The 17,590-nt window shown below is 39.4% G+C and overlaps 1 protein-coding gene across 10 annotated transcripts in view; it reads right to left on the bottom strand.

The window, feature by feature from the left end:
• Positions 1-17,590, bottom strand: part of ANKIB1 (ankyrin repeat and IBR domain containing 1) — a 97,881-nt gene that overhangs the window by 45,168 nt on the left and 35,123 nt on the right. For all 10 annotated transcript variants that reach the window (XM_074574659.1, XM_074574664.1, XM_074574658.1 and 7 more), the window contains one exon: positions 1,255-1,555. In XM_074574659.1, the coding sequence (XP_074430760.1) occupies positions 1,255-1,555 (301 nt within the window). The remainder of the gene's footprint in view (positions 1-1,254; positions 1,556-17,590) is intronic.

The raw sequence follows: 17,590 nt of genomic DNA, 5'->3' as shown, positions 1-17,590 counted from the left end.
CATGCCTTATGAAGGACACAAACGAATGTCTGTTTCAAATTGATGGCTCAGCACAGGAGGTTCTAGAACAACCAATAAACCAAATACTAATATAAATACCCAGCACCAGATGGTATTTATTCATGAGTCCTAATGGTACTCAAATATAAAATTTCTGAACTATTTATTACAATACACAATTTATTGCTTAAATCTGTCACGGTACAAGATTAGAAGGTGGTAAAAGTAACACCAATACTAAAAATATCTCCAGAGAAATGAGGGAAGTACAGAGACAGCATCAGTTTTTACTGCAGAGGGGGGTCACCAGAGAAGTCCTACAGGTGCTGGAACCGGTTTAAGATATGCAGAAGTTTTCTAGAAAAGCAGGTGAATAATGAGGTGATAAACTCTCCTGATGATACTATGTTCATGAGTGTAGTCTCACTGAAGTCATAAATAGGAGAAAAATAACCTAAATTTTACATATAAATGCTGAACTCTGAACTAATCATTACCATTCAAAATACAAATGTCGATGTTATAATAGACAGCCTTATGGAAATGCGAGTTGTTTTTGAAAATGTTAGATGTCTGTTCTTGTGTTCTTTAAATTAAATTACCAACATAATTAAATACTAGCGCACATTACTTGGTACAGTTTAAAAATAAATTTGATGGGAGAGCTTCAAAGTCATTATGATTCCCAGTTAATCATTACTAACTGCTACATTCACAAACATTAAAGTAATTTTTCATTTGTAAAAAGGTAATCATATTGAAGTATGTCAGCACAGATGTATGGGATCCTCTAAAGAAGCTGGGTACTGTAGATTACAGACATCAAACCTGTTCTTAAAACAGGGACAGCGTTTCTCAGCCAGCTGCAGACCAGAATAAAAAGCTCTACTTTTCTCTCAGGCAGTTATTCCACTTCTCTTTGCACATATAGGTATGCCTATGCCTACCTTTAAAGCTTTTTCTCCAGTGTTACAGTCTTGTAATTATTTCCAATTTTTATAAGCCTACATGAGTCTTCTTTGTGCTAAGGAGTTTATGTCACAAAGTTAATGTACATGTAAACCATTTTTTCCATTGTTCTTTACAGACAGTGTACGTTTTGGGCTGTTTATCTTTTTAATTTTTCCAATTAATTAAAAATAGAATTAAAAACTTAATTCAATATGCTATGTATCAGATTCTTTTCCCCCTGTAAAGCTTTGTGAAATGCTGTGCATGTCATTTACAGACTGGTGATTATGTATCAACTTTTACCTCGACACAGGTTTTCATCCCTGAGGCAGCAGCATAGTGCAAAGGTGTATTTTTTTTGTTATCAACAGCATCAATGGCTGCTCGTTCGTATTGTCCTTCATCCAGCTTTGCTCCCTTCCACTTCAGGATCATTTGCAGGCAATCTGCTCTTCTGCAGTCATCTTCCGAGGGTCGTGTCAGGCGAGGATGAAGAGCTCCTTCCGAGATCATGATCTGAGGTCCCATACACAGTAAGTGCATAGAGGTCTCATTGTGCACATTCCGTTTATTTGGGTTACCATCTCTAACAAAAAGGAAAGTTCTGCAAGGGGGAAAAATAGAAGAAAAATAATTAGCATACGATTCCACTTATTTCCGTGAAGTGGGAAGGGTCTATTATGACAGCTCTCTTTTCTTCTTGCCAAGATTTTGATTAGCCGTGTGAGTGAAAAACATTCTTAATAGATAGTTACTACTGGACAACTCTCCTCCATTTCTCTGAGGATTCAATAGCCAAGATCAGGATGAATTATTGAAATATCATTAAGTGCCATATATAATTCCTTTGTCAAAGTAGACATCAATTTTAGCTGGCAAAGTTTATTCTACAATTTTGTATTTTATTGCAATAAATGTTATTAAGCCACAAGATTAATGAAATAGGTACTTTCTTCTTCTAGTCCGTGTCCTGAATAGTAGCACACTGGTAGTTTGCAAATAGATAATGCTAGAGCAACTTCTTAAAAATTAATTCTTCTTCCTCATATCTTTAGTCAGATATTAAGGCAACACGAAACACTTCTCCTGCTAGCACTGCATGCATTGAGGAAAGACTCTGTTTGCTTTCTCACTCTAGAATATATGGAACGCAACGTAATGCAAACCCTCACCTAGGCAGAGGCTAGCAAGAATTTAAGTCTTCTCTTGAATGTTTTCAGTTCAAAGTGGGCAATAAACTACACTGGCAAAAAGGATCAGCTTTGAAAGGGAAACAAGAGACTGATTCCTGGAATCACAGCTCTGATTCCTGACAGCTCCCGAGACAACGCAGCTTTCTGCTGCTTCTTGCCAGCAAGGAATTACAGAAGATACAATCCAGTTCTGAAATGGAAGAACTGAGACATATCATACAAGCCCCGGGAATCCAAACTTGCTTTCACCTTTTGAGAGGTATACTAAAATAATAATTTTTTCTTACGGGAGGGTGAATGGTAGGAAACGGCAGAAGAGAAAGACTGTGTCTTTGTAGGACTGGGGTCAGAGAGACAGCAATGGTGAGAGAACTCCATGAGAAGGTGAGGACAGTTCCCAGAGAGGTAATAGCAGGCTAGATCAGAAGCATGGCACATATGTTCCGAAGTTCAAGATAGTGCAGAAACACTTGCACTGTCCTCATAAGCCTCCTCACACATAAAACCTGCAGAAGTCACTGTTCACCCCCTCTCCAGGCTCTTTCCTGACTCCAAACAGTTCGCATGTATGAAAAAAACAGTTATTCTGCAATCGTCATTAAGTCAATACAGGGGAAAAGCTTCCACCCTCCCTGCTCTCACCCCTAAGACTAAGAACATTTCCAATCACTTTCAGTGAGCAGAAGAACTTGGTAACCAAATTGACAAAAGAAATCATTATTTACCTCAGTTATTGCCTTATGCTATCCTCACAAGTCTAAATGGCACCTTCCCTTTCTCTTGTCCCTGAAAATATTCCACCAGGTGCTACACGGTAGGTCTTCCTCTCTCTCTCAGAATTCTCCCATGCTTTGTTCAGGACAAAAAATAATCCTGAAACTTTTTGATTAATAAAGGAAGAGGCTGTACAGAGTGAGTGTGTAATTTCCCTTTTGGAAATTACTGAAAACAGATTGGACAAGTATTTCAGTAGAAAAATTTAGGCACAGTTGATCCAGTTCTGTGGTGGAAGGATGTCTTGAAGATAGCTATTTGGTCAGACAGAATTCTGTCCTTTCTTCCCTCTGAAAAATCTCTGAGCAGTTTGAGTTCAAAAAGGAACTTATTACTCAAATACTGTTCTTTTAAAGAAGTTCTAACAAAGTGTTCAGAGGAAAAGATAAAACCAAAACACTTTCCTCTATGTTGCCCTATTTTGGCAGCAAAAATGTTCCTTAGAGAAATCTCTCTGTCATTCCATGATAGCTGACATGATAGATGCATTTGTTAGGAAATATGATAATGCCAAACTTGAGATAAAAGATGTTGCCAAAAAGTTATAGCACATTTTGCTTGCTTGTTGGGTTGTTGTTGGGTTTTTTTGGTTTGTTTGTTTTGTTTTCAGAGGAAAGGGATTTAGCAATACAGGCAAAATGCTTCACAGCTAGTTACATGGAATGGTAACACTAACAAGTATCAAACATTATCCAAAACGAATTTGCTTGTTAGAATTAGCTTTACATAGTGTGAAACTAGAGACAGAAAGAAAGGAGGGGAAGGAACTGGGGAAAGAACATTAAGACAGAAGGAGGGGAAGGATGGGAAGAAATGGGAGGACAGCAAAGGAGGGAAAGAGAAAGGGAGGGAGGGAGGGGAAAAAGATAACTCACCGAGGGACAAGGAGATGAATTCTGCAGAGGCACTTACATATGAGAATGCCAGATGCCTTAGATATGAGATTTTGCAGGTACCCACTGCAAAATCTGGATATAGAAAATACAAGGCTAAATCTAAGTAATCTTGGTCTCCGTGAGTTCTAATTAATCCTTATCTTCTAGGCTTGATAATTTTATAATGCACATTTCTGTTTTCAATATTTAGCTCTTTATCATCACTGGAATTCCATGCTGTGGTATTTTAAAGCATGTGATTCACTCCTGAATAAGGTTACAGTGCATCTCATTTCAGAATAGCACAATAGCACAATGACCCCTAAACGCCATAAATCAGACACTTCTTACAAAACAGTATTTTACACATGAACAAAAACATTCATAAACTCTGCTAACATAATAGCAAGGTTAACTGAATCACATCAGTTAAAGAGACCATCCTGCCTATATCCACCTCCTCCCCTTCATTTTTTAAAACACCTTGCTATATTTTTTCCCAAGATCTCTGCCAAAATTCTCCTCAATAATCCCAAACTATGGGAATTCCATCCCTATTTGACTGACTATATGCTGTAAACTATTAGTTTTCCATTACTAAGGTTTACGTAGGTTTATAGAAGAACCTACGTAGAAGATGCTAGCGCTGAACGGATACAAATTCCTTCTCTTAGCTCAAGGTAGATATTTCACCTTATCCCCTAACATGTCAGTGATGAGATGGTTCTGCCCTAGGCAGAAACTCTTTGCATAAAAGAAGAATTTGAAGGCTGTCAAACCAGCACCCCTTTTTAAACCCAAAACTTCTCTCTAAAGGGTTAAAAAGTAGTTTAAAGGGTAGCTTTAATAGTGAGTAACTATTAATATAATTTTTTCCACCATAAAATTAAGCTCTTGGGAAAAAAACAATAAAACTCGTGGTTTAAGAAGTTATGTATATCCTAATCTAAAACGAGAAGTGCTTACGTCCTGCCTGCTTGCAGATTCTCTGTTTTTAAACAAATGGAAAGGCACTTTCCTGTATTAATCAAATGATGAAAAGCTCTAGGATGGATTTAAATCTTTTAAAGTGTCATTGCGCTATTTTACTATTGCTTCATAGCGCAAAGAATATTCCTACTCAAGTAAGTCTATCAGCAAGGTAGATTTTCAACCCCTGCAGCAAGAAGTATCAGCAGATTATTTTTTTCCAAGATATAAATCCAAAATCCCTCCCTAGAAGGCTATTCCCTTGCCTAAGCTCAACATTTGCCCTTCTGTCAAAGTTATCTGCTAAAAAATTGTCCATCTGTCTCTAAATATGTTGAAAACTTCAGTAAGAAGCATGTGCAAATTTCCGAGAACGATTTTGTGGCATTTGTAAAAAACACTGTTGGGCTTGGGGAAAAATTAGTCTTGATTACTTGTTCTCCTTGCTTGTCACTCAACTTCTATGTCTCATAAATGGCTGTGACAAACACTAGAGGTGCCAAAGGCAACCAGCACCTCACTCTGGACATAAAAATGGGCTTCGAAGTGCCCTCTTTTTCTCTCCTTAATGCCCTCCAAAAGTTAAAAGATCAACTCTTCAGTCTAAGGGGAAGTCAAGCCGACACTGAAAAGCCCAGCTGAAACCATGACTTTTAAGTTCAGAAAACACGACTAATGTCCAAAAAAGGGTAAATTAATACATTTTACATCCACAAATTCATCATTTGACATGGCTCCATTTTTACCAGTGATATTTGGTGTGTAAGACTTTCACAGACACAGGTATAAAAAGCTAAATTTTGCCTGGAAATGTACTGACAGAATGAAAATATGCATTGCCTATGGGAAATACCACCTAACCACAAGGCAGCCAGACTTTACTCTAGCTGCAGTTTCCAGATTTTGCTTCAAGCTGTAGCTCTTTGCAGAATCCAAACTTGAGGTGACAAAAGCATTAAAAAAGTGTTGAAAAAAGTGACAAAAAAGCAAGGGCTGTAACATTCACACCTACCACTGTCTGTATTTGCAGAAAAGCAGCAAGAGACTCAAGATCACAAGGTTGTGAACTTGAATAATAAACAACTGGCACATTCCCTCACTCTGGGAAACTAACATCGACACAACATTTCTTCAGGTTTTAATAAAATCTTTCATGTTTGGGGCATGAAAACCGCCATGTTTACCATCTCTTTGTCTCTCTAAACAAATGCTATATATTTATAGATAGGTATATATGTATACACATGTAGGCATATAAAAACACACCAATGTATAGAAAAGTAAAAACAAAATAAAAACTAGTGTAAAATGAAATGATAAAGGTAGTTCTGACAGCTGGGGACTAAAGCAAGTATGAACCTGCTCAAAGACAGTGAAACTTACTGATTTTTGAATGCGAAGCCCTTATGTATGCTACAGAAACTACACAGAAGATTGCACCATTGCTTCAAGCAAGACAAATAAGGTAGTAGAAAAAGGTGCGCTGCAGCAACAAGGTAAACTGACCTGCGCAGGGTTCCCTTTCACAAAATCCCCTCTGGTCCTTGGGTGAGGTAGCCCATCTAAGTCCAGCTCGCTATTAAAAAGGTTACACCACAAACTCCAGTGCAGGCATAAACCTAGCTTTCTGAGCATTAAGAGAAGTACGGGGAATCAGTGAGTTACAATAACATACAGAAGAGTCAAGCCCTGTTACTCAGTAATTTAAAACTCATATGCAATGAATTAATTCATACAATTGTTGAATCATTCAGCTTCCAACACAGTAGGCCAATACTGATGCATTAAACCTTAAATAATCATGGTTATTTCATTAACTCAAAGTACTTTTCCCCCAAATGTACTATAACAAAGCAACCACAAGGTACTAGTAAGCATTGGAAGAAATCTTTTTAGTCATTACTGACAGCTGTATAGAAGTATGAGCTGGTTTAAATAATTTTGTGAAAAGTACTATTATTTACCTGATGTTGAAAGCCACACCTAGTAAAAGTAATTATTGGTATTTTTATTCATTATATAGTGCTAGAAAACTCTCTAATTAGTACTTACAGTTTCTTCTCTGTTTCATTACGATTCTTAAGCTTCTCTTACAGCCCAGGAATCTCCTGCAGGCACTAAAAACCTGGGCAGGAGATAGCAACTACTTCTATTCTAAGATGAATCTGCTGACAGATCATTAACCATTTATCAAAGAAAAAACACAAGCTATTATCCTGACTTTCTGTAAGCCCTAAATTGAATTGGCCCCTTGCCTAAGAACTGTTACTAACACTACCAGAATTTCCACTAGTAATTCCACACCAGTAATAACCTTCTATACTAAGGAGTGAGGTTGTAGCAGTGGTGATTTGGGCTAACAGGAAGCATATGAGAGCTTATCAATGATACCATCTCTACTGCCGACAGAAGTCTGCTAAGAGATAATTCTTCCTTCCAAAATTTGAAGCCTTCACAGACATTTCAAGCTCCCTTATGTCAAGGGGAGCCTTGCCTCTCCTCTGGCCTCCAATTCTGTATTTTCCCTAAACAGAAATGCCTCCCATTTGTTCCCATTCATATGACTCCTACCAAGTACGGTACATCTGGCAAAATGGGTTAAATCCATTTCCTGAGTACTCAAACAATTTCTCCATGTTTTCAGAGAAAACCACCAATTTGAGAAGGAAGTCCAGACTATAGCACATATGAATCATGTCTTTTCCTCTAACGTAGTAGCCCATCACTTAAAGACACCTAAGAAAGGTCTTATACAAACATGCATCAATAAAGAACTTGCTATTCTCTTTACTAAAAGATGCAAATAGGTTGAAAAGTTTCTTTGGTTTAGTCAGTTTGTGTCAGCTAATATGATTAAGTACGACCTCCTGTAGATAGATAGTAATCTTTGGCTTGGTACAGCACAAAACCCCAAGAGGGACAATGTGCAGGAGTGGCAAAGGGATACAATTGAACTGTGAAGCACAGATCCAAAGATAGCGTATGCTAAAAGTGAGGAACACAAAACGTGGTTAATCCTTACATTTGTTATACTGATGGCCAAAAAAATCAGGCTTTATATATGGTTCCTATGCCTCCTAGGAGGAACAGCAGCATCAAAACACAGAATTAAAGCATTCCTGATGCAAAGAAGTATCAACAACATCCTTAAGTTACCCTTAACCAGAAAACTATTACATTTATTAACAAGCAACTTGTACTTGGCCTTCCCTTGGACATCCAGTAATACTGCTTCCATGATCCCATGGCAGTTCTAGCTTTTATTTCTATATTCTGAGCGAGATTTTCAAAAGAAAAAGAGCCGAGTGCCAAATTATAAGCAGTTTCCACTGGAGCTGGCTGCTTACCAGCAGCTTTTGTGACTAAATGTCTTCTGTAATTCAAAATCTGTGTGATTTTCATCTCTGTCCCTTTCATCTATGCATTTCTTTACAGCCACAACCAGTTCTCGAGCCTAGGTGTCATCCTTCCAGCCTTCTCTCCAAATCCCTCATTTCAACACAGTTTTTTTCCAAAAAGACTATCCACACTGAATTATCTTCCCAGATAACTGTCAGACTATTTTTTTAGACTGGCTTCAAACAAACGTCCTATGAAATAATAAGCATGAAACTACCAATGAGTGGCTTCATCTTCGCTGTTTAAGCACACAGCTTTGTATTTCTGCGCAGGAACCATTATCCACATATCAGCTTGTAAGTCACCTAGCAGTGTATGACATCTAGTGTTGATATTATTTACATAGCAATAATGATGAAATTACACAGCAAATGCTAACAGGCTTTGCATAATTTCTATTCTATTTCTTAAAAACTATGAATGTATTATGGAGATGTCTCATCTTCCTCTATCCCTCCCTCCAGAAAAATCCTTTCAATCTGCATGTTGCTTGATCTTTAATCACACTATTTTTTATTTTCCTTAAATGTCTCAATGAAGTAATTTTATTACATTTAAATTGAAAAAAATTACAAATTAAAAATTAAAAAAATCAAATCATCCACAGTCTATATTTTGGCCAAAAGTAAAACTGGGATCATATACAATGTCATCAAAAATTTTAGCTGGATATTGCATTTAGCTATAAAAGTTAATTAATTATTTCTGATAAATTTACTTCTGTTTATGAGAAACTGCACGTCTCAGTCATTATTCCGGTAACTACTGAGCCAACAGATCTCTCCGGTAAGGAAGCCACGTGAGCCTCTAACCCCAGGGTGAAGTTAAGCCATTTGACACAATGATTCAGCAGTTACCAATCAACTCAACAGAGTCACAAACTCTACCTGGTAACAAAATTAGTTGAAATAACGATTCAGTTATCCTGGCTGGCAAGGACCAAAGCTGTACTCCTCTACAACCCAAATATAATTTTACTTTGCCTACAGTAAAACATTCACAGGGTTCTACTAAGGAGAACAGACAACGCAGAATAAGAAATCTTTAATGTAAGAAATCATTAATGTATCTCATCTCACCAGTTGCTAACGAAGCAATCTTATTCTGCAATATCTGATTTCCAAGGGAAGAAAAATAAGAACAATGTGGGGACCAGATGATAATTTCAGTAAGAGCATTTAAACAGTGTCTAAACATGTGCAGGGAAGAGCACTGCAACCTAAGGTTCCCACTTTTCTAAAGGATGGAGAAAAACGTAGTAGCAAGGAGAAGCGATAACACACTCAACAGTGGCACCTCTAACCGGAGAGCAAGGCTGTACTGTGACCAATGAACTCCATAGGCATCAAATATATTCAACCTATTAAGGTTAAAGTAATAAAAAATCAGCTAAAACAAGGTTAGTTTTAAGAGATGAAAACATAGCATCTGACTGGCATTTGAGCTTTGCTTGTAGGTCAGACTTTGTAGGTCAGACTACTATTAAGATAAAGCCTACCCACTGTTTTGTATTTTGTGGGGAAGCCATGAGGAGCACCAGGGAAGCCACCTTGGGAGGCCACACATCTAGTTAGTGAGAACTGAGATTAGTGAGTTAGTGAGAAAAGAGATTTTGAGCTTTAGGGAGAAAACGCAATGGAGCAAGTCAGGTAAGGGTTTGAGTTTTTCAACCTGCCTTCGCTGTAGTTTAGAAGACAGTGCCCAACTGGGTGAGAGCCTTAGAGAAACCCAGCAACACTACTGCTGCTGCTCCGTGTCAGCAGCTGCTTCTCTAAGTGTCCCAACTTTTTCTGTCTTTGGCAGTTTTCTCCAGTGAGGATTCAGTAACAGTAAGAACTTCCTCTATTTTAAAGGCTTCCTAATTTTATCAATTCCTCCATCTTCTTGACTTCTCTTGAGACTGGATATCATGAAATGACCTTATAAATAACTATTTTCTACCATCCAGTCACATGCTCTGCTATTGAAGTCACGGACATTTCAATTCACTTGGTCCTCTTGCTTCTTTATAAACACTCCAAAAAATCCTGGAGAGATCATGTTCTTCACATAATATTCTCCTACATCAGATCAAAAACTCCCTTCAGTATTTCATATTCCAAAGCATTTAGTAGGTGACCAAGCCTCATAAACAGTTGAAATAATTAACGTGAAAAGGGTCTTACAGAACCAAACCCTGTATGTTTTTCAGCAGCTGAGCGGAACGACAACAAAACATTCAGATAAACACCAGTGCTCATGCTTGGATGGATCCAAACACTGCGCCGATCATTCACCGCAGACCACGAAAGTGAAATTTAATGCTGTATCACAGTCAGTATCTCCCACAAGAAGCATTCATGTCTTGTACTGTAAAACTGTGAAGTGCTCAATTTACAGCTTTGCAGGTGTTTACTATTCAATTTTACATGATTTAGCATATTCTAGATTAATATTTTCAGCTCCAGAGATCTACAATGCAAACAACTATAGTTGATCCAGTTCTCTTAGATTCCCTTTATAAACAATGGGAAGAAACAGGCACACAATTCTGGCACACAATTAATTTAAAATATTTTAGGGTCAACTTCACAATAAAATGAATTGTGCTGTCGCCTTCACTAATTATTCTGACTAGATCTATTACCTAGGTCTACACTGACTAAAACAGGAGTCTAGCATGAATAATTCCAATGCAGACATACTTACTTTCATGAACAAAATTAATGTTAAATAAAATTATATTATAAATATCCAATTTACCTGTTAATCATTGATAATTAAAAAGAAGCTTGCTTTTTGTTGTTCAAAAGTAAATAATCTAGACAATGACTTTCTAATAAATTATTCAGATGAAACATTATAATATATTGTAATATTTTAAGTTATTAAAATATTTTAAAATTTAAAATATTAAAATATTTAAGTTATTAAAACAGGACAGAATTCTTTTGTTGTGTTAGAGAAAGGGAAATAGTTAGGTGGATATCTTTTATATTAAAATCAGAAGACAACATTTTTAAAAACTACTTTTAGGAATGAAGCATACGCAACTATTACACCTTCGTAATTTTTTCCCAAATGAGCTGTAAAATTGCCTGGAAAACATCAAACAAATCTAATCATTCAAAGATGTACCATGAAGAATGAAAAAAAACCAGAAAAAAAACAAACCTCTTCCAGGATTTCTGAACAACCTACTGAAAATGTCTGAATATTCAATACAAATTTCCTTACACTGGGATCCTGTTGTTTTGGTTGATAACTCCATGTTTTTCCCATCTGCCCTCATTAGACAAAGAGCTGCTATTAGCCTTCTTATTTGTCTTCTGCTTGCATTTGTATCAGAAGTACAGTTAGGAGAGTAATTTAAAAGGGAACACCAGTTTTACTACATTGAATAGATTTTCAGAACTTTGATAAAGAAAGACTATATTTTGTAGCACCTTTCTGAACCTTTCAGCATGAATGATTTAGGTCAACTTGGAAATCGAAGTTTAAACATTTACAGAACTTCTGTCTCTGTCGAAACAGTGGAGAGTGAAGTAGCCTGAAGGAGCCTCTTCTTTATTTGCATCTCCAGAGAAAAAAATAATCTGAAATTCAGAGCAGCTTCAACCTTATCAGAAAATAGTCAACTATGGCACCTCTCTAAAGCCAAAAGATCTGCAAAGAAGTTAATAGGGATTCCTCTAATGCTTCTCCTTGATGTATATTTTTGCAGCGCAAAAATCCCCTAATATCCTCTTAATTTGAGGAAGTCATGTTCTGAAAAACAGTTTGCACATATCTCCCTTCCATATATCCAGAAGTAATTTTCAACGTAACTGCAACAGGAATAAAAACCAGCAAAACCTAACATGGGAAGAGACAGCACTGTGACCAATGCAACATTCCCTCTGGTATCAACAAATTTTCTGTCAAATTCATCCTATAGTACATATCGGTAATCTCAATACACTTTCCTTGATTGCATTACAATTGCTTAGACCAGCCCCTACTGAAACCCCTTAAACAGCCATAAAATCCAAGGTAAGGTAAGGTAAGAGAAGACGAGACAGTAGCCTACATCAACCTGAAATTCAAACCACCACTACTTTGATCTTCTGTCATTCTACTGCAGTGAAAAATACTTCCCAAATTACAGCAATGAAACAAGAAATAATTCCTGTAGCCATATCCTGGGCACATTTACCAGCGTTTCTCTCTGGCTAGCTTAGCTATGCCTTCAATGCCAGAGTTCCTTTACTATTATTACTGATAGGCAGGCATTGAGAATGTTAAAAAAAGTGGGTTCTTTTTTTCAGTTTCAGAATTCACCTCTATTTCCAGAATCTCCCATAACTGGAAACCTTTGTTTTTCCTGTTCTAGAAAAAAAAAATCAGCTTCACAAACCTGTCCTGCCTCCCCACAGCCCCATGTTTCTATCACTACAAACAATCCACTTTTGGCTTGAATACTCACAAAGTGCCCAGACGTAGCAGTACGAAGCATACAATGAGGAGAACCTGTCACTGATCCAAAAAGCTTCCCAGCAAAGCTACAACACCGAAAGTCACACATATATTGCAAAATGACAGGTTATCGAAGATGTCTTTTTTCCTTTAACCACAAGTAGTGTGTCCTTGAGATTTCCATCCACCCCATCTCAGCCACCCTCTGGAAAAGCCTTTTCTCTTCTTGTATTTCAGCAGTGGTTCCCCAACAGCCAGACCCTAGTGAGCAACTTTGCACATTGACAGCAATTCTTTTGAACTGAGTAGTCAGACAGTCTCAAAAGTATCAGCATTAGGTGAAAAACACCTGAGGGTATCGGAGGGACTTGATGATCTGAAGACAAATTACCTGTGAGCTCTTTCTCTGAAAATTTTTTACACCCATTTAGTGAATGAAACTTAAATTATCCTCTCAAACAGGAATCTTCTGTCACGACCTTCATTCATGGGGAATCGTGAGAAATGTTTTTAGTGGAGTAAGACCAATGTGTGTGTTTTACAAAGCTCTCAAAATCCACCTGAGTGCTATGTATCTTTTATTATTTTTTGATGTTTCTGAGTGCTAAGTAACTTCTTCCTCTTACTTCCAGAAGTCTTACTTATCACCCACTAGAGGCTACCTGTTTATTAGCTTGCAGTGAACACAGTCTGAATAGCAACACCATTACAGTTTTGTAACAGAGATGACATTTCTGAACTAGAGCTGTTAGCAACGAAGGCAAACTTCTCTGAACATTACCGCTGAATAGAAGCACCACCAGCAGATGTTTAGAGACTGTAGCAGAAAATCACTGAGTAAATCAAACTCAAATTGTTCCTTCAGTATTTACGATATAGTCCAATAAAGAAAACCTGAAATGTTTAGTTCTTTGCTTCCAAAATGGAAAGTAACCTTCTCCTGTTTTCTGGAGAGATTTCAGGGCATATATTTTCTTTTTGTACCTCTCTATTTTTAGTAAAAGGCCCCAGACTGTTAGAGGCTGGCAAAGGGAGGCAAGGCTGCTGCGGCTCTATGTCCCCAGGTCCAGCCAGTAGAGACGGGGTTGCATTCCCAATAGACACACAGGCAAACCTACACATGCAATACATACATACATGGTGGTCCACACAGATGGACGTGGACAGAAACCCTCAGCACTCACACGACCACAAACAACACTGGCAGCCTCATTCTGTTCCCCTCTCTAGGCAAGCAGGATGAAAGCCCACTAGTGGGAAAAATATGCATATAAACACTTGATCCCTTCAGTAACTGGCCTTGGATGCTGTTTATCCCATAACTGGCACTGGATGACCTGGACCTTCCAGCTACCTCGCACACACATATAGTGCAGATCCCCAGTAACTCGCCTGAGACAGTACCAGTACCTGGCCCCTGTATCTTCTCACCTCCAGTTGCCTCAAACAGGCCTTCTACCTGACCTGTGGGCTTAAGGCTGATTTGAAACATGGCTCCCAGGCCACTTATCCCTGCTGGCTAGTCCAGCTTGATATTCACTAGCAATTATACATAGATACGTGTACTGACACGCATGCACACTGGCCTCTCCAGCTGCTGGCAACCCAGGCTCAGGGATGCCTCTGTCATGAGGTCCCTACTTCAGTTGCTGGTACTCAGACCTCCATACGCAAACACGCACACACCAGAGTCCCGTCACCTGGGAAAATAATTAGGTAGAGAGTTTAATGAGAAGATAGGACAGACTCCAGTGATCAGGCACGGTCAGACAAACATGATGGTCTGAGAAGCCACCCATTTCATGTCACTGGCCCCTTTTAGCCCCTGCTCTATTGCCCCAAGCATGTTACTCCTCAAACCACCCTGATCCCTATTGCGGGTTGATCTTCACTGGCTGCCAGGTGCCCAGCCAGCCACTCTCTCACTCCCCCTCCTCAACAGGACAGGGGGAGAAAATATGACAGAAGAGCTTGTGAGTTGAGACAAAGACAAGGAGATGGCTTACCAGTTACTGTCACAGGCAAAACAGAGTCAACTTGGAGAAATTAATTTAATTTATTGACAGTCAATAACAGTAGGATAGTGAGAAATAAAAATGAAACTGAAAACCCTTCTCCTCCGTTCCCCTTTCTGCCCAGGCTCAGCTGCACTCCTGACTCTTCTACATCCCTCCCCACTGAGCAGCGGTGGATGGGGAATGGGGGCTGGGGTGGGTTCATCATGTTTAATCTCTGCTGCTCCTGCCAGTGCTCCCCTGCTCCAGTGCGGGGTCCCACTCATGGGATGTAGTCCTTCCAGAACTGCTCCAATGTGGGTCTTTCCCACGGCTTGCAGTTCTTCATGAACTGCTCCAGCATAGGTCCTCTCCACAGGATACAGTCCTTCAGAAACAGACTGCTTCAGCATGGGTCCCCCGTGTGGTCACAGGTCCTGCCAGAAATCCTGCTCCTGTGTGGGGTCCTCTCCACAGGCCATAGCTCCTGCCAAGAGCCTGCTCCAGCATGGGCTCTCCATGGGCTACAGCCTCCTTTGGGGCACATCCACTGCTCCAGCGTGGGGTCCTGCAAGGGCTGCAGTATGGATATCTGTTCCACCGTGGACCTCCATGGGCCACAGGGGGCCATCCTGCCTCACCATGGTCTTCACCACGGGCTGCAGGGCAGTCTCTGCTCCAGTGCCTGGAGCACATCCTCCCCCTCCTTCTTCTCTGGTCTTGGTGCTTGCAGGCCTGTCTCACATTTCTTCACTCCTCTCTCACAGCTGCTGCACAGTGTTTTTTAGCCTTTCTTAAATATGTTATCACAGAGGTGCCACCGATATCACTGACAGGCTCAGTTTTGGCTAGTGGTTGGGGTTGGTTTGGAGCTGGCTGGAGGCAGTTTTGTCCAGCATGGGGCAGCTCCTGATCTCTTCTCACAGAAGCTATCCCTGCAGCCCCCTGCTACTACAACCCTGCCACATAAACCCAGTACAATCCTCTTCTGTAGACTCCTCCTGACAGGTGTCACAGCTGGGACATGGGGTGGACGGCTCTCCTGTGACAGCCCTGGAGCAGGGGGCTCCTCCCTCTGATGAGCTTACTGGGATTCCCCTGCCTCTGGGCTGCCCTGCGCTCCTGGGGATCACAGAATAGTTAGGGTTGGAAGGGACCTTTAAACGTCATCTAGTCCAATCCCCCTGCAATGAACAGGGACATCTTCAACTAGATCAGGTTGCTCAGAGCCCCGTCCAACCTGAACTTGAACATTTCCAGGGATGGGGCATCTACCACCTCTCTGAGCAACATGTTCCCTGAGGGTGTTTCATCACCCTCATCATAAAAAATTTCTTCCTTATAACTAGTCTGAATCTACCCTCTTTTAGTTTAAAACTATTACCCCTTCTCCTATTGCAACAGGCCCTGCTAAAAACTTTGTCCCCATCTTTCTTATAAGCCCCCTTTAAGCACTGAAAGGCCACAATAAGGTGCCCCCCAGAGCCATCTCTTCTCCAGGACGAACAGTCCCAACTCTCAGCCTGCCTTCACAGGAGAGCTGCTCCAGCCCTCTCATCATTTTTGCGGCCCTCCTCTAGATCCACTCCAACAGATCCGTGTCTTTCCTGTGCTGAGGGATGAGCACTCCAACACACAACCTCACCCAAACTCTAACTATATAACCCCGCTAACTGGAGAGAAAATGAGATAGCTGTCAGTTACAGGGAACTGACGAGTGCCATGTAATAACTTCTGTCAACTTCAAGTAGTGTTTCAGAAATTCTTGTTTGTGCTAATTAGCTGTGACCATCAATTTTTGGTTTTTAAACATTAAATGCTCTGTTAAAACAAACTGATCTGTCAGGTAAACATTATTTAGGGCTGCAGATCAAACAAAAGTTATACATTAATGGAATGTCTAACTATTTTCCATTTTTTATTTCAACATTTGTAATATACCAAAGCTTCCCATGACACTCAGGAAAAACTATCATAGAAACAATCCCAGTATTTTAACACACTCTTGCTGAATCTTGTGAAAACAAAAAGAAACTAACAGCAAATTTTCAATTTTTTTACAGCTTGATTATATATTAAATCCAGTTTCTGGGCTGTAAATGTTGGATGAAAGGTGCAGCAGCCGGATGACTCGGACACTTGCTGTGAAACAACTGTGCGGTTCAAAATCATTGAGAAAGTTTGGTTGGCTTATGTTTCTGTCAGTAGACTTCATGCTGGACTATACAAAGTTTGTCCAGGTGAGGAGTTTTGCTTCACGGCCATTTCACCTCTTCTCCAGTTTCCTGTTTCTTCACTTCTGAGATCGCTATACCAGGGTGTCCCCAACTCCCTTTCATTGCAAACTCGGTGCCTGCACTTTCACCGTGTCTTTGGATGGTCACCATCAGCCATATATCTGGAAACGGGGAGTTTGTCCCTTTGCCTCAGTATTTGTAACAGCATTGCCAGATAGGTTATTTCTAAACATCCCAGAATATCTCTCTCAATGTATTCTGTTATGCAAAAGGTGTACTGACAACTGCATCACACTAATCTATTTTGAGAAAGTTTCACACAGTGAATCGTAAAACACGTCAGCTCATATCCACCTACAATAATACAAATACCAGCCTAGAAAGAAAAATTGAATGATACGGTATACATATAAGTGTATGGTATACATATAGAGTTTGAACTACAAGTTAGTGTAGCTACAGATTCCCAAATATTTAAAACGTTTGAAGAGGAGATAAATATAAAATATTATAGTATTATGGACATCTCATAATTGCAAATTTCTCTCAAAATACAAACAAATTAAAATTCGTTTATTTTTAGCTACTGTACTTCATCAATAAATCGAAGCATTTATTTTAATATTCAATTTATTTAATCTCTGCCATATCCAGGACTTCCCATATCAAACGGAAGAGGCTTAACTGGAAATTACTTGTGCCCTTTCTACTACCAACTTTGCAAACAGGCACACTGTAAGTCTGATATTTATTCACTCTTACTA

This window comes from Larus michahellis, chromosome 2 (genome assembly GCF_964199755.1).
Source record: "Larus michahellis chromosome 2, bLarMic1.1, whole genome shotgun sequence".
In the NCBI taxonomy this organism is placed as follows: domain Eukaryota; kingdom Metazoa; phylum Chordata; class Aves; order Charadriiformes; family Laridae; genus Larus; species Larus michahellis.
The sequence above is the reverse complement of the archived record's forward strand: the minus strand, read 5'-3'. Positions and strand labels throughout refer to the sequence as shown.